The sequence below is a fragment of the Ictidomys tridecemlineatus genome, chromosome 4, assembly GCF_052094955.1.
Source record: "Ictidomys tridecemlineatus isolate mIctTri1 chromosome 4, mIctTri1.hap1, whole genome shotgun sequence".
Classification (NCBI taxonomy): Eukaryota; Metazoa; Chordata; class Mammalia; order Rodentia; family Sciuridae; genus Ictidomys; species Ictidomys tridecemlineatus.
This window is the reverse complement of record NC_135480.1, coordinates 96,648,803-96,672,606: the sequence shown is the minus strand read 5'-3', so window position 1 is coordinate 96,672,606 and position 23,804 is coordinate 96,648,803. Positions and strand designations below refer to the sequence as shown.

At 42.7% G+C, this 23,804-nt stretch overlaps 1 protein-coding gene across 30 annotated transcripts in view; it reads right to left on the bottom strand.

The window, feature by feature from the left end:
* The window catches only part of Ncam1 (neural cell adhesion molecule 1), a 293,481-nt gene that overhangs the window by 64,133 nt on the left and 205,544 nt on the right, over positions 1-23,804 (bottom strand). For 28 of the 30 annotated variants that reach the window (XM_078046995.1, XM_078047001.1, XM_078046997.1 and 25 more), the window contains one exon: positions 1,380-1,454. In XM_078046995.1, the coding sequence (XP_077903121.1) occupies positions 1,380-1,454 (75 nt within the window). Of the gene's footprint in view, positions 1-1,379; positions 1,455-3,910; positions 3,932-13,315; positions 13,341-23,804 lie in introns of those variants that run through there. The other 2 variants (XM_078047005.1, XM_078047007.1) reach the window with 2 other exon arrangements.

Here is a 23,804-nt window from a genome sequence, read left to right as displayed (position 1 = left end):
CCTCAGCCAGACAAACTCATCTTAAATGCTGCAAAGAAGCTGGTCAGAATCACCCATGCCTCCTTTCCCTGAGAGGGGGAGATGGATGCTGGGCTGGAGCAGGGTGAAGGGCTCTAGGCCCGACTGGTCGCAGCTTTGCCCTGTTCCTGCACAGCCCGCTTCTCAGCCCCCTTCTCAGCCCGCATCACCCAGCCCTGTGCAGATGCTTAGTATGGAAATGAAGTCTTCCTTTCAGAGCCCATCATGTTTTCAATAAATATCGCTATTTGCAAGATGTGCTGTGGGCTCCACGGCTGCAACTCCAGATCATTGAAATTGCTGTAATGAAGGCAAAGCTGGAGGGAATGCATCCGGCAGCCACAGCCACCTCATCCAGTGCAGATCATGCTAGCAGTTAAAGGTCTCTCCCTGCTGAAAGCTGCTTGCTAAATGTCACAGTTTACACCTAGCTCAACTCCTTCTGGTCTGCCATGTTCCGGATCCCAGTAGTATCTGAGACCTAATTTGACATTCTTCCCTCCACGGGATGTTTCCTGATAATCACTGGGAATGGGAATAATGGAATTGTTGGAAATGGGAGTTATTTCCTAAACAAACAACAAGGACACTACTTCTAATATATCCCAGGGCTCTGGTGGGGGTTATGGGACAGATTATCAGCATTCACAATAGACCTGGAAAACCCAAGATAGATATCCTCAAACCCAGAGAGATATCAGTGTTCAATCTACTTTCAAGAAAATTGTGAACCTTCTTGGATTTTCAAGGTCTCAGATTCTAAGAAATGAGACTTAAACTGATCCAGTGAAGCATTATTTCTAAGTCAGTACTGTTATCTGGTGTTGTTTACTGGGTGAGGACAGGACAGGACATCTGAGATGACTTGCTATCTGAGAGTTGTACTGATTGTCTTCCTCCAAAACTCTTGGGTATCCTCCGATCATCAAGCAGAACTCCAGGTGACGTATAGCACCACACTGGGGCAGCCTTTGAGAGGAAGAAAGGGGGTCTGAGAGCCCTCCTGGATTTTGAAGGGTCACACTACTGACCGTGGAGCAGAGCAACACCCAGAATTCTAGGTGTGGGTGCCACCGGTTTGCCACTCATGGGCTTCTGCTCTGTCTCATGTCTCATTTTGGCGGGGGGCTAAGGGGTACTGGGAATCGAGCTCGGGGAACTAGACCACTGAGCCACATCTCCAGTCCTATTTTTGTTTTTCATTGAAAGACAGGGTCTCACTGAGTTGCTTAGTGCCTTGCTTTTGCTAAAACTGGCTTTGAACTGGTGATCCTCCTGCCTCAGCCTCCTGAGCTGCTGGGATGTCTCATGGATTTCTGAGGCAAGCTCTGAAATATAACAGGACACAGGAGGGCACTTGCCTTGGCATAAGAAGAATTTGGATTCTCCAACGCTGATTTCCCCTTGGCTGGGAACAATATCCACCTGCAGAGAAACTGAAAAAGACAAAGTCCAGTTTAGACAAACATTTGAAATTTTGAGAATTCAACTCAGAGCTTTCATTCAAAAACCAGGTTTAAGGAAGTGTGAAAGGTGGAGGTTGTGTGGATTTTGAGAACTTGTCACCACCAAAGTACCCTCACACCACAGCCAGTAGTGGACACAGCCCAGATCATTCACATCTGGAACTGCTATGTCCTATGAGATAATGCAAGGTTCCTTGGGAGACCTGGGGTGACCTCTGCCTAAATATTTTTGACCCTTGAGGAGGCTTATGGTCTACTCCAAATAGCAACACTCACATAAACAGCAGCCCAACCAATCCCTTTTTGATGTCAATCTGAAGTGTCCCCATAGCTGTGCCAAGAGCAGAAAGCTCACCACACCAGAACTATACCCAGGGGTTTCTTGCAAATTCCCCAGGCCACCATCTTTAATCACTGTGAAGAGAGGGTCAATGTGAAGATTCAAACTGGTTCTGAAGCAGGGGATGCAAACAGATGCCCATCTTAAGTCAAGAAACTAGGACCAATATGTCTATTTCTGTAACAGGAAACGACATCAAACATCATCTCCACAATTAGTCAGACACAATTCCGAAATTCTGTAGTCTATGCCCTGTGGAATTCCCTGTATCCCCTAACAGCTTTTCCCTGAATTTTTATTTGAATATCTGTATGTTCTGTCATTCTCCTGCTCTGATAAGAAAATACACTGCACCAGATCTTACTGATTCCTGTATTCAGTCTGCTCCTCATTTATCTGCTCAGAGCAGATAAATGTTCCTCATGAAAATACAGTTATAGGATAGGAGAAATGCTTTTTTTTTTTTTTTCTTTTTTCATTTGAATTCAACTTCCCTCTGCCTCTCCTCCTCCTAAGCAAATGTGAAAGCCAAAAGCTAACAGACATTTGGTTCAATGCATGGAGCTCCTCAAAGCCAATCCGAGGAAGGGGTCTGAGCAAAACAGGCTGGATCACAGAGACTCAGTGAGCCCTTCCTTCCAACAGCCATTTTCTGTTCACAGTCGAATGGAGGCAAGGCTCGTTGCCATGGCGACTGACTTGCAGGCAGGGCTGCTGTGGCTCTGGGTCTGCGCTCATTTGAAGAGACTACAGTTGTGCTCAGCAGAACACAGAGATCAAAGGGCCTGTTTGGGGTGGGAAGGGAGTGTGTGGGGGCAGCAGAGGATGTGTAGCCTTCCTAACCATCCCACTAACAAACAAAGCAGGTAACGAGAAAACACACCCAGAGCTGAAGCTGCAGAAAGAAAGGGATGATGTGGCAGAGCCAGGAACTGAAGAAGGGAAGGAGACAGGGAAATAATAGGAAATGGGGCGTGGCAAGAGGCAGGGAGAGGATGCTCAGGGCAAGTGGGGGGGTGCTCAGGCCCTTCTAAGTGCTCGACTGGAAAGAAATACTACAGCGATCTGGGGCCGGCTAGTCTCACCCTCATTCATTCTGTTACTGATGACCCAGTTGGGGATCAGGATTAAAATTCTTACTTGACAACAATGAAAGGTCTTCCCCCACTTTTCCTGACTGTAGCCCTGGTGCCAGGGTTGCCCTGGAACATAATGCTACCCAGAGCTGTAATGTCCGCAGGTGGAAGCAAGACTGGCCCTGGAGTGAGGTGCCACTAAGTCCTACAAGGGGAGATCCAGAAAGAGTCTCAGATATACTGTCCTGCCTCCTTACGTTCCAGATGAGAAAGAGAGATGAAGTGACTTCCCTACAGTCATTTCTAGTCAGGACTGAAGTACCCTAGAGCCCAGGCCTCCTGGCTCCCAGGTAAGGGTCCTGAGTATGCAGTGCTGCTTCTGGGCAAAGGGAGAGAGGTTTACATTCAGTGTAACAACCAATCTGGGATCCTGAGTAACAACCTTCGACTTCATTATACCTTAAGATGCAGAGCAAGACCAGCATTAATAAGGCCCTATGGTATTTGGGGGAGCCCAGGGCCTCAAAGAGAGGGCTGCAGAACAGTACCACTCATGCTAAGGCCAGCCAGGACCTCTTCTATTGCTTTCCATGGCTCACATTCCACAGGAACCATAGGCCTTAGGAAGCTCAGAAGCTGTGAGTACCCCATCCCTCGCCTGAGTAATGGTCCTTTCTGGAGTTTAAAGGGGCATTCTTTAAAGAATTAGAGGCATATTTCTGCCTGGAACGATCCCTGGCCCATATGCTGAGCATTAACAGCCAGCTTCAACACATGGATCTTGTTACTGCAGTGGAGCCTCCCTGCTTTGAGAAGGATATTCTTATCCTGAGTGAAAAAGCAGACTTCAATTTCTTAAAGCTCTTTTCAAAAAGAACATGACTCTCCAGGGGCAGCCAAGCTGAAAAGTTTTCATACCCAAATGTGGCCAGGATCTATCTCTGGGCCACAGGGAGAAATGAGAATCAAGCATTTCAAAGGAATTCCCAGCTTAACGGGATCCCACTTACACATTTATCACCACAGAAGTTTGAAAAAGAAGAGGTCTTCCACTGACACTCCTGGGCTTTTGCACACATGGAAAAGAGTGATTCTTCCCTCAAAGCACCAGACAGGGCTGGACCAGAGGAGCCTCAGACGCTCTGCAAATCAATGCCTGGATGTTTTCGATTGTAGCACAATGGCTGATTATTCTTCTGCAAATGCTAAACCTTGAAATATTAGGTTTAATAATGAGAGATGGAAATCCTGATCTGAACTCAAAACTCCTTCCCTTCACTTCTTGCTTCTTCTTTTCACTTCTCTATGACAACTTTCATGGTTTTCAATTAAAAAAAAAAAAAAGCCTATCTCAAGTTTCACCTTTCTTTGTTGTACATGGAAGTGAAATTTCCTAACCAGGCATAATACATGTCTTTAAAGAAACTATGAAAACATTTCTTCCAAACAGACTATCTCATCTCTTGCTTTCCATTAACATGGTCTGTGTATAATGTCATCTTAGCTGTATCCAAAGATCCTGGGTCGTCTCAGGTCAGATCTGGCATTACCCAGTGTTATGATTTAGATGTGAGGTGTCCCCTAAAAGCTCATGTGTGAGACAATGTAAGAAGGTTTAGAGGAGAAAATCAGGTTATGAGAGTCTTAATTCAATCAATAAGTCAATGCCTTTGATTGGATTAACTGGGTAGGAGCAGAGGGTGGGTAGGGGGTGGCTGGAGGAGGTGGGTCATTTGGGACATGTCTTTGAGATACATATTTTGGATCTGGCAAGTGGAGACCGACCTACCTACCTCTCTCTCTCTCTCTCCTTCTTGATCACCATCTGAGCTGCTTCCCTCTGCCACACTCTTCTGCCATGATTTCAGTCTCATCTTGAGCCCTGAGGAATGGAGCCAGCCTTCTATAGACTGAAACCTCTGAAACCTTGAGCCCCCAAATAACCTTTTCCTCCTCTACAATTATTCTGGTTGGGTCTTCTAGTCACAGCAGTGGAAAAAGCTGACTAAAACACCCAGCTGTGACCACATCACCCAGTTTGTGCTTAGCCCCCAAGCTCACCTGCAGCAGCATATACTCTCGGGTGTACAAGACACTCTTTTTATTGCATCTGATCTCACAACAGTTCTTAGAGATAAAAAGACTGATAGAACAGTGTTTCTTTTACAAAAGAGGAGGTCAAGGCTCAGGAAAATGAACATAACTTGCAGAAGGTTCCTCAGCTAATATACTACACAGACAAGAGTGAAAATCTATTCTAATGCTCCAGCCCATCCCCCATGCTCTCCAACTACTACCAGTGTTGGATTTTTGCAGCTTCTGAATGGGTTTATTATAACCTGTTAGTTGTCATTTGTTCTCTTTCCAAATCATGGGCTATGAAGAGTAGAGTCTTTGTACAAAAATCTTATAACCAAATTCCTATCATCATTTCTCTCCTGATAAACTGTAACTACCTCTTTATTCAAAGATAGTGAGAGCACTATAACTCCATTTTACAGGTGGGGAAGTGGAGGCTCAATGCCTATGTAATGATCAAATTCAAACTCAGGTTGAGCAGAGTAAAAAGCCCCAGGCACTTCTTCCACACTATTCTAAATCCTTAGGAACACACAGAAAAAAAAAGGTATGTCTTAGGAGAACTTAACGATTTCCCTCTCCTCATCTCACTTAAAAAAAATAACCCTGTGGGAGACTGATAGCTTTTAAAATGGGTTTTCAGATTAAATGTCTTTTTTAAAATTGATAAATGTTCTGAAAGAAATGCTGTCTTTTTCAGCAAACAGCTTCAGGTGTAAGCAGAAGTTTTATAACTCCCGACTCCCTAGCAGAAGTAGGCTATAAAGTCTTAGTTGCTAAAGAAAAGTGAATTGAAATTTGAGTTCATAAAAGATGCCAAGGTGCTTATCAGGAGAGGTGGAATCTTGTTAAGGCAACAGAGAATTATTATTCTGATTTCAAAAAATAATTCATAGATTTCACTTAAACCTGCAACTTCTTGTAGCAGTTTAATTTTACTGGTTTTCTTTTCAGATTCTAATGTGCTTGAGGAGGTAGGAGCTGAGAGAAGAAAGTACACTGAGATCTTCCCAGGCGGACTGGAAACACTTTCATGTTGAAGTTATAAAGACACTAGCCAGGAAGACACACTGCAGGTGCCCTGGGGGACCAGGGCCCAGGTTGGCACACCTGAAGAAGGTGTCCTGGTCACCAGTTTTAGAGATGGGTAAACCATCGAGCATGGGTTGGCTTAGTGACGATGCATGAGATGAAGGAAATTTCTAGAATCTAGGCTTTTTTAAAAAAAAGGGATCAAATTGTATATCAGCATACATAACCAGGTTAATGGAGCTGTGTGGCTTTATTTTTCAAAGTATAACTAAGTGCTGAGTTGCTTTAATTTGACTACACTGTAAGAAATCCAGATGTGTAGCCTGGGGGCACAAAGAACTAGATACCCCCACCGGCCTGTAATACTTTGCTTTTAAGATTAGCAAAGTATTTGGGGAAGAATAAAAGGCCCCTTCACTGCTAAGCCTACTGAACTCTATGAATGTAAAACAGAAGCTAATGTGGCAGTTCTGCGGGGTGGTCAAGGCCTAGGACTCTGGGACTGATGGTTTGAGTTTGAATCTCAGCTTGTTGCCATGGATTAACTGTGTGATCTTAGCCAAGTTATTTAACCTCTTACTGTCTCTTTTGCAAAACAGGGAAAACAGAATCATCCTCATAGCGTTTTGGAAAGATTAAATGAATTAATATATGTAAAGCACATAAGAAGTACTTACTACCTGTTGTGTATTTTTATCCTTACCCTACAGTAACAACTTTTCCTAAAGAAATCATTTCCGTTGTTATTTCTGAGGGAGGGAATGTTTTCCTTTATGCTCTAAAATAAAATAACCTTTCGGATCCAATTTATAGTCAGGTGGCTATTTCTACTCTCTCCATTAATTTAAGATATTTTATTTGTTGGTCAGAACTTTACATATATAAAGTGCTGAACTAAATCTGAACCAAAAAAAACAATAATGGGAGCACCAACCAATGCCAGTGCTCTAGACACATCCTTTCCCCTGGGCCTCAGTGTCTTGTCTATAAAATGAGGATGATGATAAAACTGAACTCATCCTGTTGGACCATGACAAGAATTAAAAAGGAAAGAACGTGGTTAAAAACTCAGAATCAGGAATCAGGGAGACCTGGCTCCAAATCTCAGCCCTGACACTTGGTAACTGAGTTGTCAAGTGAATCTCAAAGCCTGAATTCTGCATCTGTCAGTGAACATAATGACCCAGGGATCTCATAAGGATGTTGACATGATTTAGAAAGGTAACAGATGGAGTGTCAAACACAAGGACAAGCTGGCTTTTTGTTTTCTTTTTTAATGCCATTACTGGTAGTACTTTGAACTTATGGATATATACATATCTCAAACAAAATCCCCAGGAATGCTTGTAGCAGTAGGAATGAGGTAATAGAAACTTCCTGTATACTACTAGAGTCAACCTGTCCAAAATCTATTATAGTATCTGAGTGGATTCATATCTGCCTGTAAATAAGCATATCTGTATACACATATACTGAAAGCTATGCAAATGTGAGCATAGGTATTAATAGAATAACACAACTTGTCAGATTGACACTGTTGCATGAAGTAGCTGAACTTAAGTAAACAACTCATTTGGAGGAAGAAAAATGAATAAATTATTAGGAATGATAGAAAAGTCTCACCCATACTTGACATGTGAGTCTTACAGTTCTGGCCTGAACTACTATTGGCAGCAGCTGGGTAGAAGAAAATGAGGTAAACTTTTAACTTTCAAGGATTAACCCAAAAGTTACATGCCACTGTAAAGGGACTATAAAATATATGTTCTTACAGACTGTGGCTTCAAGATCTGTAAAATGGCACCAATGTGGCAGACCATATTCTAATGGCCACTGGGAGTATCGTCATTGCTTAATGCTGGCTCCAGCAGCAAATGGAATCATTTAGAAGCCACACTTAGTGCTTCCACTTCTTTGGCCATCTATCTAAATCCCGAGAATTCTTTCTAATCCCCATTTAAACTTGAATACTCAGAAGTAATCTAGCCAGGTGTCAGGTTCAATGGAGGTAGGTTTATAATCAAATCTCTGGGAAGTCCTCTGTGTGAAGTCCTCACAGTACTGTGGACCCCTATGCTTCCCATAAAAATGTAAGACAAGCTAGAGAGAGAAGAAAAATGCCATAAAATCTGGGGTCTTTCCTGGTTGTGAACACTAGCCCATAACTAATGTGAAAGAGCGGAGTGTGAAGCAGAGGAGGAGGGATAGATGACTCTTGGTGGTGGTGTTGGAATCATTTTTATGCCACTTGAATGGAGAACCTAGAGCTTGTCCTAGGCTAAAGACAAGCCATACAGACAAGCTGCAGATAGAACACAGATATCCCTAAATCAAATTCACTTGGAAGCATCACAGAGTTCTTTACATTCACATATGAAGCAGATTTTCAAAATATATCATTTTAATAAAGCCACCCAAACTGGCCTTGTCCCATGTACAAAGTCAGGCAGTGATAAGTCCTGGTACGGTCTCCTTTAACCTCTCCAGATCTCATAATTCTTCCAGAGTGTTAAGGCAGAATATCAAGAAGGTTGATATGGCTTCAGAACTCTTCAGCAGTCCACACACTATGCTACTATCTGCGTAAGTGTGTGCTAGGGGGATGGAACCCAGGGCTCTGTGCATGCTGGGCAAGAGCTCTGCCACTGAGCTACATCCTCAGCCCTTTTTGCATATAATTTTGAGACAGGATCTCACTAAAGTTGCTTAGGTTGGCTCTTAAACTTGTGTTCCTCCTGCCTCAGCCCCACCAAGTAACTGGGATTGCAGGTGTGTGCTACCACACCTAGCTGCTACTATAATTTATACTACAATATTATAAGAAAGAAAAAGCTATTATCACTACAAACTGAGGATTACATGATTAATCTGATAGCCCATCACCCTAAATACTCTACCCTATGGAACTCTGTTAGCCAAATAGCAGAAGCCAACTTGCCAGAGGCAGGGACTCTATTTTTTAGCATAATAACTTGCATGAGCTGCTGGGAATCAGGAATCATTGGGTGCTGGCTCTGTTCCATGGGTCTGGCTTCCAATTAGAACACAGAGCCAAGCCAGATAACAGGGTCAGCCTTCTTGGCCTCCCAAGTATATCGGGTCAAACTATTATTTTACTAGGTCCAATTCTAATAATCAGGTGCTTGAGTACTATAGAAAAATGTCAGTGTCTGTAAACTATGGTTGCTACCCCCCCAAAGTACCTAGCAGCTAGAAAATGTGACTACTTCTATGTCACATAGGATCCTGGGATTCAGGTAATAGAGCAAGAAAATCTACATGTTGGTTCATCTGCTCAGAAGTAATACAATCATGCTGTACCCAAGTTCCACTCCCATCACCAACACCCATCTTCCAGAAAGAAGGTACAAGGCTTCTCCTGGGAGCACTTTGGAGTATCTTTAGTGGAAAGTCAGAAGAAATGACTCAAGAGACACCAAGCAGGGGCATGAGCCACACAAGATCCAACATCTGAAGAATCAGTCTAAGGCCAGGATAGGATTCAGTCTTCCTGATGACAAGGAGTATTTGTTTATTTGCTTATTTGCCTCAAAAACAAAGGAGATGCATTCAAGATTTAACTGTTTTCCCTCCCTCCCTTCCTTCCTTTCTTTTTTGCCGAAATAGCACAAAGTCAGAAATAGTTCCATAGAACCTCAAAAGAGCCACCTTCCAGGCCAGGGCCTTTCCATATGGCACTAGCTCAGTCACCTACAGTCCATAGCAGGTGAAGGCAGGGATATTTTGCAGCTCCTGACCCTGAGGAGCACACCACTGACTGTGCAAGTGTGCATCCAGAGTGTTTAACCTGTTTTATCACATGGCTTCTCAGTCTTTTGTTACATTAGCTCATCACCAGGATTAGAGAGTCAGCTAGTTATAAAGGCTGGGGCTGGAAAGGATAGGATGTAACATCTTCAACTCCTTCATTTTACCAGGAAAACCAGGAGCATGCCACAGCAAAGTCTGGAAGCTGTGGGGTTGGCCTCACATGCTGACCTCCACCCAGTGCTGCTTCTTGCTTCTGTGTCTCATTTTCTTCATGTATCCTCATTAGCTATTTCTCTTTGCTTGGTGTGCCCTAGTCTCACCCTCCATCCCCACAGGGCAAAGACATCAGGTGGAGAGAATCCCTCTACTAAGCTCAGCTAAGTAAGCTGCACAAATGGTGTGTTCTCAGGTCCTATGACAAGCAGATTCACATAGCCCAGCAGGTCCAGCACTTTTTTAAAAAAATATATATATATATATAGTTAAATTTTAGTTATAGGTGGACACAATATCTTGATTTTATGTGTATGTGGTGCTGGGGATCGAACCCAGTGCCTCACACATGGTAGGTGAGCGCTCTACCTCTGAGCCACGGCCCCAGCCCCAGGTCCAGAACTTGAGAGTACTTTTTAACAGAAGTTTAGGCTCCTCACTCCCTTTTCTGGCCTCCTTTTCAGTTCTTTCCTTTTTCCAATTAGACCCTGATGATGGGCCAGAATGTTGCATGAAGCTGAATTACTAAAATATAGGGCAAGGACGTATATAGATGTTTGAGATTCAGCTAAGGTTTTCCAGATAAACAAAACACAATCCATCAATCTGCCCTGATAAGCCAGGGCTTCTTGGTAAATTGCTGCTTGGTATCTGATTGCATCCAGGATGCCCCTGACAATGCAATCTTAGGTCGCTTTCTCAAAACCTTGCCTTGACAAAATGACTCATTGAAGTTCTTTTCTTCCAGCCATAAAAAGGTACTGATACCAGGCAAATCATCTCCCTCCCTCCCAACAGCTTCTGCTAACATGGCAAGAAGCTGGAATTATATCTTTCAATATTTGTCCAGCTGTTGTTTGCAGATGTTGTATTCTTTACACTCAGAAAATAGAAATTTAGAGAATGCTAGCATGCAACTTCATCCTGAGAATTTGATATTGCCTGTGTCTTTCAAAAATGTCCTTATGTGTTGATAGCTTTAAGCACATCTGGGCTATTGAAGACACAAAGCATACAATCTCTCAAACAACCAGGTTAAATTTGGTTTCCATCAAGTGAAAAACTTCACACTCTCAAAGATATACATGCAATTATTATGTGCCAGTCCTGTACTAAGCATTTAATTCATTTAATCCTGCAATCCGAGAAGATACTTACTGCTATTATCCTATTTGATGAATGAAGAAACCGAAGAACCTAATATAATCAGAGCAAGATCACAACCCTACTAAATAGAAAAGCCAAGATTTGAACCCAGGCAGATCCAGGTCCTTGATGTTAAGTATGTCATTACCTAGAGTCAATCTCTAAAGTCAACTTTGTTGAAAAAGGGCTGGTTTTCTGCTGGATGAACTGGCAGACAGGCACAAAACACCACAGATTGGGAAGCACACTGACTCAGACCCTGGACTGAGACCCTGGGCCTTGTAGGTGTTCTGAGCAGGAGCTGGAAATTGAGGCTCCTGGAATTCCCAAGCCCAGCTGTAGACATCCACCCCCACCATCCTCACCACCAGAGGCTTGGCCTCAACACCTCTTAGCTCAGTGCTCAGCACTGGAGGTGGCTACAAACAGGGACAGGACCAGAGGAGTTGGGTTTACCCCATCTTTGGGGGACTTCTGATCCTCTAATTAGGGTTCTGGATAAGCCACCTCTTCCCTTACTAGAATGAAGACATTCCAATTATTGTTTGAGCACACATACATTGTGAATGCTTCATCCCATTACTGAAGGGGGCATGCATAAAATGGATTATTCACGCGGCTGCTCAACTTGTGCTCTGTCAAAGTAGCCATCCATCTGTAGAGTGCCCATGGTAAAGAAATTCCTGCTGGAGACCATGTTCTTTCCTACTGGGTGGAGGAGAGTCCATTCTCCAGCCCCATAGGCACCATCACCTCAATCCGATGGTGCCCAACCTGCTGGGTATACACAATTTCCAAGGAAGAACAGAAGGAAACCCAATCATTTAAACAGTGATCCTCTGAATACCATTCCTGTTCCTTTGGGAAATAACCGTAGCTTTCCTGAGTTAGGGAACCTGTGTGAAAGCCGTCCCTGGCATTCACAACTCCCATCAGTAATCAGGGCGAGAATTGAAGATTCATTAAGTTTCCACCATGGCTTCTAGGAACTGAGAGCTCAGTGTGGCCCAGGGAGTGTACAGGGCAGAGGAGAAGGGGCCACAGCAGACAGTGGCCGCAGGGTGGTGCTGGCACGTCTGAAATGCATCCTCATTCTTTAAGTCTGTGGTATTTCATCTGCCTACATTCGGGGCCATCCATCCACAGAACTAATCATAATATTACTTTTTCATTCTGGGCTTAAAGTCCTTTGGCTGCACTTAGGGTGTCCTCCTGTCTCCACACAGTGTAATTTCACAGATCCAGAGAGCCCCCCAGCACTCTTACAGCCACAGGCTGGTTCCTGATGCTCTTTACTCTGGGTACTTCTACCCTGTGGCTGCACTTGAGATTGCTATTTGTCTCTTCTGACTTATAGGGAATCAAAGGTTTAGGTCCAGTTTTTTGGGTGAGTTGAGGAAACTGTCCACAAGAGAGACAAGAAATGGGAGAGTGTTATAGTGTAGATATTAGGTATCCCCCAAAAGCCCATGTGTGAGACAATGCAAGAAGGTCTAGAGGTGAAATGACTGGGTTATGAGAGCCTTAAATTAATCCATGCATTAATCCCGACAGAGATTAACTGAGTGGTAACTCTGGGCAGGTAGGGTGTGGCTGGAGGAGGTGGGCTGATGGGGGTGTGATTTATATTTTGTCTGTGAGGAGAACTAACACTCTCTCTCTCTCTCTCTCTCTCTCTCTCTCTCTCTCCCTGATCCTCACATCTGAACTGGCTTCCACCACCACACACTTCTGCCATGATGTTCTGACTCGTCTCAGGCCCTAAGGAATGGAGCTGGCTGTCATTGGACTGAGACCTGTAAAAATATGAGCTAAAATAAACTTTTGCTCCTTAAAATTGTTCTTATCAGGTCTTTTGGTCATAGCAGCAAAAAATCTGACCAAAACAGAAGTACAAACCAAACAGTCCTGTCCACTGGGACTCCCCCATGTGCTAATTACACTCCTTCCTTTCTTTCTGCCCTAAAGAACTGCTCATAAGTTGTAAAAGCCAAGCATGAAACAAGATCCTTAAAAGCTGAGCATGGACCGAGGGCCTTGTATCTATTATAGAATTTTTTTTCCTTAGGTTTTGATTCTCAGGAGAGTTTTTATTCAAGCAACCATTATTAAGCTTTTCTACTAAGACACCTCCCCTCCCCCAACCCATACCAAACTGTCCTTGACAAACTCACTGTGCTTCATGGAACAGGCAGGAGAGCCTTTGAATCCCAGCCTGGGGAATCAAAGGCAGGAACATTAAAGACAGGCCCCGTGGCACCATGTCATAATGTGCTTTGATGATCAAGGACTAAAATCTGAGGGGATCCCAAGGAGCCAATTCAAAGGTCAGGGACAAATAACAAGGCTCACCCATGAGAAACAGGCATAAACCAAACTTATCCGGATGGTAGCTGAATCTTCTTTTAGGAGGAATTTCACAGAAGTGATGCTTCTTAACTTACCCCTCAAGGTGACAAACTCTAGTTATGAGCAACTTTAAAACCAAGTAAATAGCTTATTCCTGAATCCTCACTATTGCTATCTAAACAAAGTGAAAAACCTACCAAGAGACAAATTCTCTTTAGGGGAGGTTTGTGCAACTTCCTTTCATGTTCAGGAAAACCTCTTTTCTGGCAAAGTGAGTTTGCAGAAACTACTATGACCTTGGCCTTGCAGTTCCTGCACTATGCCTGTAAGGGACATTTGCGGGATGCAGGGAAGGAACCAGAAACACACATGCAGACACAGACACACACAAATACCCACACTGACATACACAGATGTTCAAACACATACAAACCTAGACAGACACATGCATGCACGTGCACGCGTACACACACACACACACACACACACACACACACACACACACAACCTTTTTCACACCATCTCCCTGAGCAGCAAATTCTCCTATAGAAACGAATTATCTGAACGTTCAAAATTATGTTCAGTCATAGTCACCAGGCACAACTGGGTTCCTTAAAAAGAACCCAGGTCCCCAGCCACTGAAATTTCCTTCTTTAAAAACGAAATCAGCCTCAACAAGTAGCTGAACTTGGGGGTGAGAAAAACTGGACTAAACAACAAAACCAAGAAGTCCCAAGGCTATTATCAATCCAAATCTAATTAACTCGATGGAGCTCACACAGGATACTGTTTTATGCTGAGAAGACTAAATTTCAGTTCTCTTCTATCCCCTTGACAAACTCCCCCAAACTAACTCCCTGACAAACATCCCTAATGATTAGGCCAGTCCCTGCGGTCACTTCTGTCTTGCAAACAGTAATGCTTCCATCGGCTCCCAGGATGGCTATGTAGTCCTCGTGGGGATGACTAGGTAGCTCCCTCCCAAGTCTGGTTTTCAGTTTCTGATCTTACGAGGTGGGGACAGTTCCAGATGTGGCTGTGGGGAGCCAGTTCTAGGCGACTGGAGTCTCCCCACAGGCCTATCTTTTGCCTAAGGGCATCCCTACCTTTGCTCCCCTTTAGCCACCTGTCCTCACATTTCCCGATTCCCGGGGTTGCATTCTGAGTACAGTGATATGCCACATAACGACATTTTGGTAATTATGAACTACATATATGATGATGGTCCTCTAAGATTATAATGAAACTGAAAAGTTCCTGTCACCTGGTGGTGCAGCACAACTCATTACTCACACATGTGTGGTGGGGCCTGTGTAAGCACACCCATGTGCTGCCAGTCGGACAGATGCATAGTACATGCAATTAGGTACAGTGCATAGTGCTTGATAAAAAACAGTAAAGTGACTGGCTTATGTACTTGGTATGCTGTATATTTTATTATTAGAGTGTACACCCTTTCTGCCTATAAAAATGGGTTGTAAAACAATGTGCCATGCTATGCGCATAGTGAGCTCATATATCTCATGCTTACTGTGTCTCTTGATTGCATCAAGATGCCACACCCCATGATTGACCTATATCAACTCAATTTGTGAAAATATACTCTATAATGCTTGCACAACAACAAAATCTGCTAATAATGTATTCCCCAGAATGTATTCATGCCATTAAGTGATGCATGACTGTTCTATAAGACTGACAAACAGAAGTCCTTCATACCCCAAAGCAAAAATACCAACAAACTTTGGCCAAAAATAAAAAGTACAAAATACATATGAATATATGCCCCATTCACGACATATCCTTGTTTTATACAAGACCCACTGCCTTTATTTCTGCAAACAAGTCACAGCTGTCAGCATCACTATTTGGCCTTTAACAATGCCAGTATCTTCTAGAAAGCTATTAAACAGTAACAACCTGACAACTGAGACTACTAAAGGGCTAGAATTGCTAGAATAAATGATGAGAGGAAAAAGAGCAGAAAATCCCAGCAGCAGTCCTGAAATTCCCTCTGGGACCACGAATCTGCCTCTGCATCTCATCTGCTCTCTGGAGGTACAATGATCACTCACTCCCCACCCCTGTTTTACTTTACGGGGTTTACACATAGCTTTGTTTCATGAAGTATTTCTTACTGAGTCCGCTCAGGTTGGTTGACACATTCTGCATAGCCTACATGGATTTTTAAAAATTAATTAATTATTAATTAATTTTAATTGGGTATATATGACAGAATGCATTTTGATTCATTGTACATAATTGCAGCACAACTTTTCATTTCTCTGGTTGTACACATTATAATGTTGCACCATATGTTCATCATACATGTACCTAGGGTGATGCTGTCTATCTCATTCCACCACCTTTCCTGTCCCCACAAGCCCTTCCCATGCCTTCCTTCCCTTTGCCCAATTAAAGGATTGGCTTATTTTGCTTAGCATGATATTCTCCATTTCCATCCATTTACCTGCAAATGCCATAATTTTATTCTCTTTGAATGCTGAGTAATATTCCATTGTGTATATATACCACAGTTTCTTTATCCATTCATCTAGCTATTTGCTATAAACATTGATGTGGCTGCATTACTACAGTATGCTGATTTTAAGTCCTTTGGGTATAGACCAAGACTTAGATAGCTAAGTCAAATGGTGGTTCCATACCAAGTTTTCTAAGGAATCTCCATACTGCTTTCCAGATTGGTTGCACTAATTTGCAATCCCACCAGCAATGCATGAGTGTGCCTTTTCCCCCACATTCTCACCAACATTTATTGTTGTCTATATTCTTGATAACTGCCATTCTGATTGACATGAGATGAAATATTAGTTTTGATTTTCATTTCTCTAATTTGTAGAGGTGTTGAACATTTTTTCATATATGTGTTGGTCTAGTGTATATCTTCTTCTGAGAAGTATCTGTTCAGCTCCTTAGCCCATTTTTTTGATTGGGTTGTTTGGGGCTTTTTTTTTTTTTTGGTGTTAAGTTTTTTGAGTTCTTTATTTTATTTTTTTAGGTATTGTACCCTTATTTTTTATGTGGTGCTGAGGATGGAACCCACACATGCTAGGCTAGTGCTCTATCGCTAGGCCACAACCCCAGACCCTTAAGTTCTTTATATATCCTGGAGATTAGTGCTCTATCTGATGTGCATGTGGCAAAAATTTGCTCCCAAAATGTAGGCTCTCTCTTAACCTCTTTAGTTGTTTCTTTTGCTGAGAAGAAGCTTTTTAGTTTGATTCCATCCCATTTATTAATTCTTGATTTTATTTCTTGTTAAGGAAGTGGGGCCTAATCTGATGTGATGAAGATTTGAGCCTACCTTTTCCTCTATTAGGTGCAAAGTTTCTGGATTAATTCCTAGGTCCTTGATCCACTTTGAGTTGATTTTTGTGCATGGTGAGAGATAGGGGTTTAGTTTCATTTTGCTGCACATGAATTTCCAGTTTTCCCAGCACCATTTGTTGAAGAGGTTATTTTTTCTCCAATGTATATTTTTGGTGCTATGTCTAGTATGAGATAATTATATTTATGTGGATTTGTCTCTATGTCTTCTATCTATTGGTCTACATGTCTATTTTGGTGCTGATACCATGCTTTTTTTTTTTTAAATTATAGCTTTGTAGTATAGCTTAAGGTCTGGTATTGTGATATCTCCTGCTACCTACATGGACTTTATCAACACACACATTAAGACCTACAATCTGCATAGTGTCAGTTTCCAAAGTCACAGAACTGTGAGTTCTGTGCCTGGTTCCCAGCCAAAGAAAGATAAGAAAACTCAAGTTTCCTCCTAAAATTTCCTGGAAGTTACAAGGTTGAAAATCAACAGTCAAATCCCCCAGACAACAACAACAACAAAAACAACTGTCAAGTCAAAGTCAAGTCAAAAGCCTCTCTGTCCTGCACTTTTTTCCTTAAATCCTTGGGGCAAAGGTATCATTGTAACCAAAATGGGTTCAAGTCTAGAGCTTGTCCTTGTCTTGGACCAACATTCTTTTATAATTTCACAGGGAGAAAGACCCAGAGACCACAGCTTGAAGTCAGGAGGTCAGATTAGTGCAAAAATCTGCTGGAATCACAGATATTTGATCTATTCTTGCCTCTTAGCAAAAGGCCTAGTTGTTCAGCTCAAAGAAGAGACTTCTGAGATCTCACAGCCCGGAATTCCCTAAGTTACCAGCTACAGCAGAAAGACCTGCAAAGGTAGGGAAGGGTCAAGAGAGACCTAAGATCTGCATTCTGGAGGAAAGTCTCATTAGACTAAAAAGAACAGGCAGCGCTAACAAATAACAAATTAGTGCAATGTGGGTTGTGGCCTCTAAGGAGCTTCAGTAAGAAGCCACCCACTACGCTAGTTCTGCTGCTTCTCACACTCTCTGGAAACCACCAACTGGGATATCAGCTTCACGCCCATGCTGTGTGTGAAGAGCCTCCTCCCTGCTGTTGTATGATCTGGACTCTGAGCCTAAGAGGATCCTGAAATAAGATCTCAGCTTTGCCTAGGAGCCCTGGCACAGACTCGGCCAAAGGGAATATGGGATGTTCCTTGTGGTCTTCAAAAAGTCACACTTCTGGATTTCCTCCCACAGAATATCAACTCAGACCACTGAAGGGCTGATCTGGGGGTATTTCCTGGTCTTTAACCATCCATCTGGCCAAGGATTCTAAGACCATGCACCCATATCAGGAAGGGACTTGAAGGTGAAGCAGCATGAAGATCACACCCTCCTGGGGCTTCCATAGAACACGATGTGCCTCTGCCATAGCAATTTCTGTGTTGTAATTTGAGATACTGGTGTCTGTTTGAATGACAGGATTCTGTAAAGACCGAGTCTTTGCATCTCCAATACCTGGAACACAGTAGGCCCTAAAAGATAGTTAATGTTGAGTTCATTTTGTGACAACTGTTTTGAGAGTCACACCAGTCTAAAGGTTCCCAAATGCAGGGGTGCAAGCCTCAGACCAATACAAGGTTACCTGCTTAAGAATTAACTGGAGAGCTTGTTACAAGTCAATTTCCTCCCCATGTCCCTGAAGATTCTAATTAGTACCTCTGCATCAGGGACCCTGTGGTTCTGGTTTTAAAATGCTGGTTGTTTCAATATGCAGCCAGGTTAGAGATCATTGGCTTAGTCAGTAATCTACTTGAGATAACTAATGAATTGCAAACAACATCAGACCCAGTTAAACTCTTCAAGCCCCTGCCTGAGATTATTCATCTTTACAATCATGTTTATGTTGCCCTAATTGTGCCATTTATCATATTAAGCAATGTGATATAGCTCTGCAGAAACTCTGGTCTTGTGTGTTTGCTTTCAAGATCGTCACAGCACCACTTCAGGAAGTATAACCCTATACTCAAAGCCAATCATGATGGTTCATTTTACGTTATCAGCTTGCCTGAGTCACAGAGCACCCAGGTATTTGGTTAAGCATTACTATGACTGTGTCAGTAAGGGTGCTTCTAGAGGAGATTGGCATTGAAAGTGGTGGGCTGAGTAAAGCAGAGTGCCCTTCCAAATGTGGTTATCCTCATCCAATCAGTTGAGGCCTACATAGAATACAAGGCTGAGTAAGAGAGAATTCTCTCTCTCTCTCTCTCTCTCTCTCTCTCTCTCTCTCTGCCTGTCTTTGAGCTCAGACATCAGTCTTCTGCATTCAAACTTAGATCTGGACACCATCAACCCTTCTAGCTTTTGGAGTTGAATATAGACTAGAACTACACCATAAGACCTCCTAGGTCTCCAGCTTTACTGACTGTAGATCTTGAACTTCCCAATCTCCATACTAATTGAACCAATTCATTATAATAAATCCCCTTATTTGTAAACCTCTACATTTATGTTAAAAATATATATATACACACACATGCATAAATATGACTACACTTATACATATACACATATGAATGTATATATAAATACATATATGCACACACACATAAACTTGTATACATATTGAGTATGTGAACCTTCTATTGGTTCACATACTAATACACACACTAATACATCTAAAGGTAGATATATTTTGCAGTCAAACTGGACATAATAATACAAGACAGGAAGTTACAATTGGGTACCACTGCCTTAACACTCATTTGACATTTTTGGTTCACTTAGTCCAGGATGACAACATGGATGCTACCAATGGAAGGTCTCAATCAGTGTGAATTGATTGCTCTGCTAAGTGGGTGAGCCTGAGATGTTCCCTGTATGAGCCATGTCCAAGAGTAATCTGCAGGCCCCTAGTTGGATGTAGTATGAAAAATATGTTCCATAAGCTCAGAGTAGATTCTTGCTACTAAAGAAAAAAAGAAAGGTATGAGGATGCATGAGAAAGCAGACACTCTCTTCCTAAAATGACTTTGGGGTCTGAAATTAAAAGTCTTCAGAAAATGTGAATTAGCTATAAGTCATAAAACAAGATGAATTACTGCTGTAGTATCTTCAAAATGGCAGTTAAAAAGGCTATCCAACACTAAATGGCAGACTTTTTAGTCTAGAAAGCTTTCTGTTCTATGGAATAAGGAACTACCTGCCTCTTACTTTTATTCTATTATATTGATGAATTTCAAACCTCTACAGGAGCATTAATAGGATTCTCAATCCCCTGCTGAACCTCATAAAAGAAAACTTTCAATTGTTTCAAACAATTCCTAGCGGAATTCATCTTGCCTTCAAAGCTTCAGAATCCCAAGGACAAATGCTCCTCTTATATTAAAAGAATATTATTTATTCTTAATAACTCTATGCTTGTTCATTGATTTTTTTTCTCTTCCTTACAACATATGCATCACTTTAAAAGAAAAAGCCACTTGGTGATTCATTATCTCTTCCTTGGATATGAGACTTCATAACCATGGCACAAGGGCAGACATCTCTTTCCCCCAGAGTTATAGATCTTTCTGGCCATTCAGGGTAGACCTCTCTGGATTATATGCCCACAACACATTGCTTAGGTATAAAAATAGAGGAGAAAATGTAGACATAGATTTTCCTATAAATTCATTTTTGTTTTCCCTATTTTAAATTAAAGAGAAACTCAAATCATATAGCAGTGTCTATCACTACAACTCCCCCTCCTGAGGATACTGGTCCACAGGATCAAAAGTGACCCGCTGTGCACCAAGTGGGGACTTCATTTCTTTTCCAAGAAGCTAGTGCACATGAGCACAGGGAAGTCCCTGTACTGGATTGAATATGGGTAGTGTCTCCCAAAGTTATGAGGCTTGATTCCCCAGGAGGATGATGTTGGGAGTTACTGTGGACCTTTAGGAAGTGGAGCCTAGTGAGAGGTCTTTAGGTCACTGGGGTAGATCCTCAAAAGGAACTGTGGGGTCCAAGTCTCTTCCTTCCCCCCCCCTGCTTTCTGGCTCATAATGTGAGCACTCACTCTGATAGGTACTCCTGCCATGATGTGCCCTCCTCATCAGAAGCCCAGAACCATGGCTAACTTTCAGCCTGAACTCCAGAACTGTGAGCCAAAATAAACCTCTCTTTACTTCATGAATATCCTGTGTCAGGAATTTTGCTACAGGGACAGAAAGCTGACTAATATAGCTTCCAACCAAAAATGAGATGTTCTGTCTGGTCAAATAATATGTAGCTGAAAATTCTTGGTTATTAAATGATAAATTGAAAACAATATTTAAGAGATGACCCAAATAGTAAATTGGAGGAAAAGAGGAAATAAGGGAACCACACCAAGAAGCCAGACTGTAAGCTACCTAGAGCAAAGTGAGGTTGTTTCTGTAATTTCAAAGGGTCTCATACTTGATTTTATACTCAGCAGGTTCCAATAAATGCTCTCCACTGCCTGACAGCAACCCTCCTTTCATTTATGTCTCCTCTCCTGAGGCGAATATTGTTTCTTAAATAACTTTGTTTAAAAAATAATAATAATGTATTTCAGTGGAAATGCCTGGGATAATCCCAAAGAGAAAATGGTGAGGTCCCATGGAAAGAGGATCACTGTGCTTACATGGCAGAAAGCCCAGATCCTGTTTTCTAATGACTTCTTGGAAACTTGGGATAAAATCAGAGGCAAAGGTTGCAAAGTAGGAAAAGAGGTTGAAAAGGAACCAGAAAACCAGGGTTTTCACTCTAGCCTTGCCTCTAAAACACCCACAGGGGTTCAGGTGGGTTACTTTATCTTACCAGATCTCAGTTTACTCATTTAGAAAAGAAGGGGTTGGACTCATTGATTCTTAAAGTCCATTCTGCTTCCATAGTCATGTAGCTGGGGCCAAACTGAGAATTTATCAAGGGCCTCCTAATTTCCCATCTTTCATTTGGGGCTGGCTTGTACCAGCCCTGCCAGGTAGGGCTAGGACAGATTTATCTAGTTTGGGAGCAGATCTTGGCCCAGCAGAGGGCCCACCCCTCCTGGGCAAAGACATGGGTCCTGGAACACTAGGAAGCACTCATCTTGCCCTGCTCCTCCTGGGGTGGGGCTTTGCTCCCTGGACTCTCTGCTACTGGCTCAAGTTCTGGTCTAAACTAGACAGAATGCCCAGAATACCATGTTGCCATCCACTGTGTCAGCCCGGAATCCTGCTCCTACTCTGAGCTCCTGCTGCTGTGGCTCCAGCCCCAGTGGCTGCTGGTTCCTCTTTGGTGAAGCAGAAATGGCAACACCATCTGCATCCTGGAGTGGTGGTTGAAGAACAAGGGAAATGACACATGAAGGGCCTTGGATGTAGTAGGCATGCTACAAATGGTAATCATCATTATTGCTAATAACCATAATACAAGGCAGGGGGAAAAAAAGCAAGTGCCAGACAGCTGCTCATGACATTGGAGTGCCCAGAAAAGCAGCATCAGGGCCAGGCTGATGGAGATAAATGAAGTGAATTTGCAGACCCACTTTCCACACCCCTGCTTGACCTGTACTTACAATTCTATAAGCTGGCTGCTGTGTGCACCCCACCACCCACCTTCTCTCTTTTGTACTGAGGATATAACCCGAGGGTGCTTTACCATTGAGCTATATCCCTAGTTCTCTTTGTTTTCGGTTTTTAAAAATTGAGATAGGGTCTCACTCAGTTGCTAAGGCTGGCCTCAAATTTGCAATCCTCCTACACCAGCTCCCTGAGTCACTGGGATTACAGGTGTGTGCCACTGCACCTGGCCTGTGTGACTGTCTCGCGGCGCTCCTGTTGTCCCTGGACATATCACCATCTGGTAGGAAAGTGGATTTGGAGAAACAGAGAACAAGACAGATGATTCTTCTACCAAGGCTTTTCCTCCCCTCGGGGTATAGTCAAAAAGCTTGATGTTTCTTCAAGTGTTAAGCAATCCCTATGGACTTTAGGGAAGAGATATGGATAACTCTGAGGACAGTAAGTTGTGTTTTACCAAATAACATCATTACAAAAGAGGCTATAAGGAAACCAAGGAGCTAGAAAGAAATTGCCGTCTTGATTTGTCTTTTTTCCCCTTTGGATTTATGCAGTCATAAGTGACTTAAACATGTATTTCGGGTGTACCCCTTGGGCCTATTTTGAAGAAGACTTTTTGAAACTAAAGTAGCTATGTGGTCTCATCCAAAGAATATTTAAACTATCGAGGCCAGTATATAAAAAATGGAGTATAGACGCTTAGTCTAATTCCAGGTAGTTATCTATTGATAAAATTAAGTCATCAATGTAGAATCAGAAAGATTGGGCCAATCAGGCATTGCAAGACTCCTGGGGGCTTTTGAGATCCAAATTCGAACACAGCAGCCACCAAGCCATTTTATATAACCTTCCTACTTCTGGTAAGGAGAGGAAAGACCACCTGGGTGAAAACCACATGCTAAACTCCTTTCCTAAGAAAAATGGCCCATACTTTTGTCAGCCCACTCCCACTCAAAGCAGGTACTCAGGCTCTGAGAATCTGTTTCTGCCAATGCCAAGTGGCTTCCATCCCACCAAATAAAGTTCAGGAAGTCAAACTGGCTTGAGCAGTAACAAGTGGGCTGCTCGGAACCAGAGGCTGAAGGTGCCTGAGAGGATCCCAGGACTCTGTCATACCACACACACTCAGGTCAGATCTCAGAGCCCTCCCTTTTAATCAGTGGCAAATTCCTCCAAATGTATTCTCCCCATCCCAGCTGTAGGCGCTCATCTTTAAGGCATTAATGAAACTGAGAAAATGACAAGAAAACCCAGAAGTAGAATCAGCACTGCTATTCCAGATCAGGGATATTTTTATTCTTGCATGACACTGTACTGAGGAGTAAAGAGAATCTGCAAATACAAATGAGGCCCCATCCTAGACATAAGACTCCTATCAACAAGAAAGCACTTAACTCCAGCTGGGATGC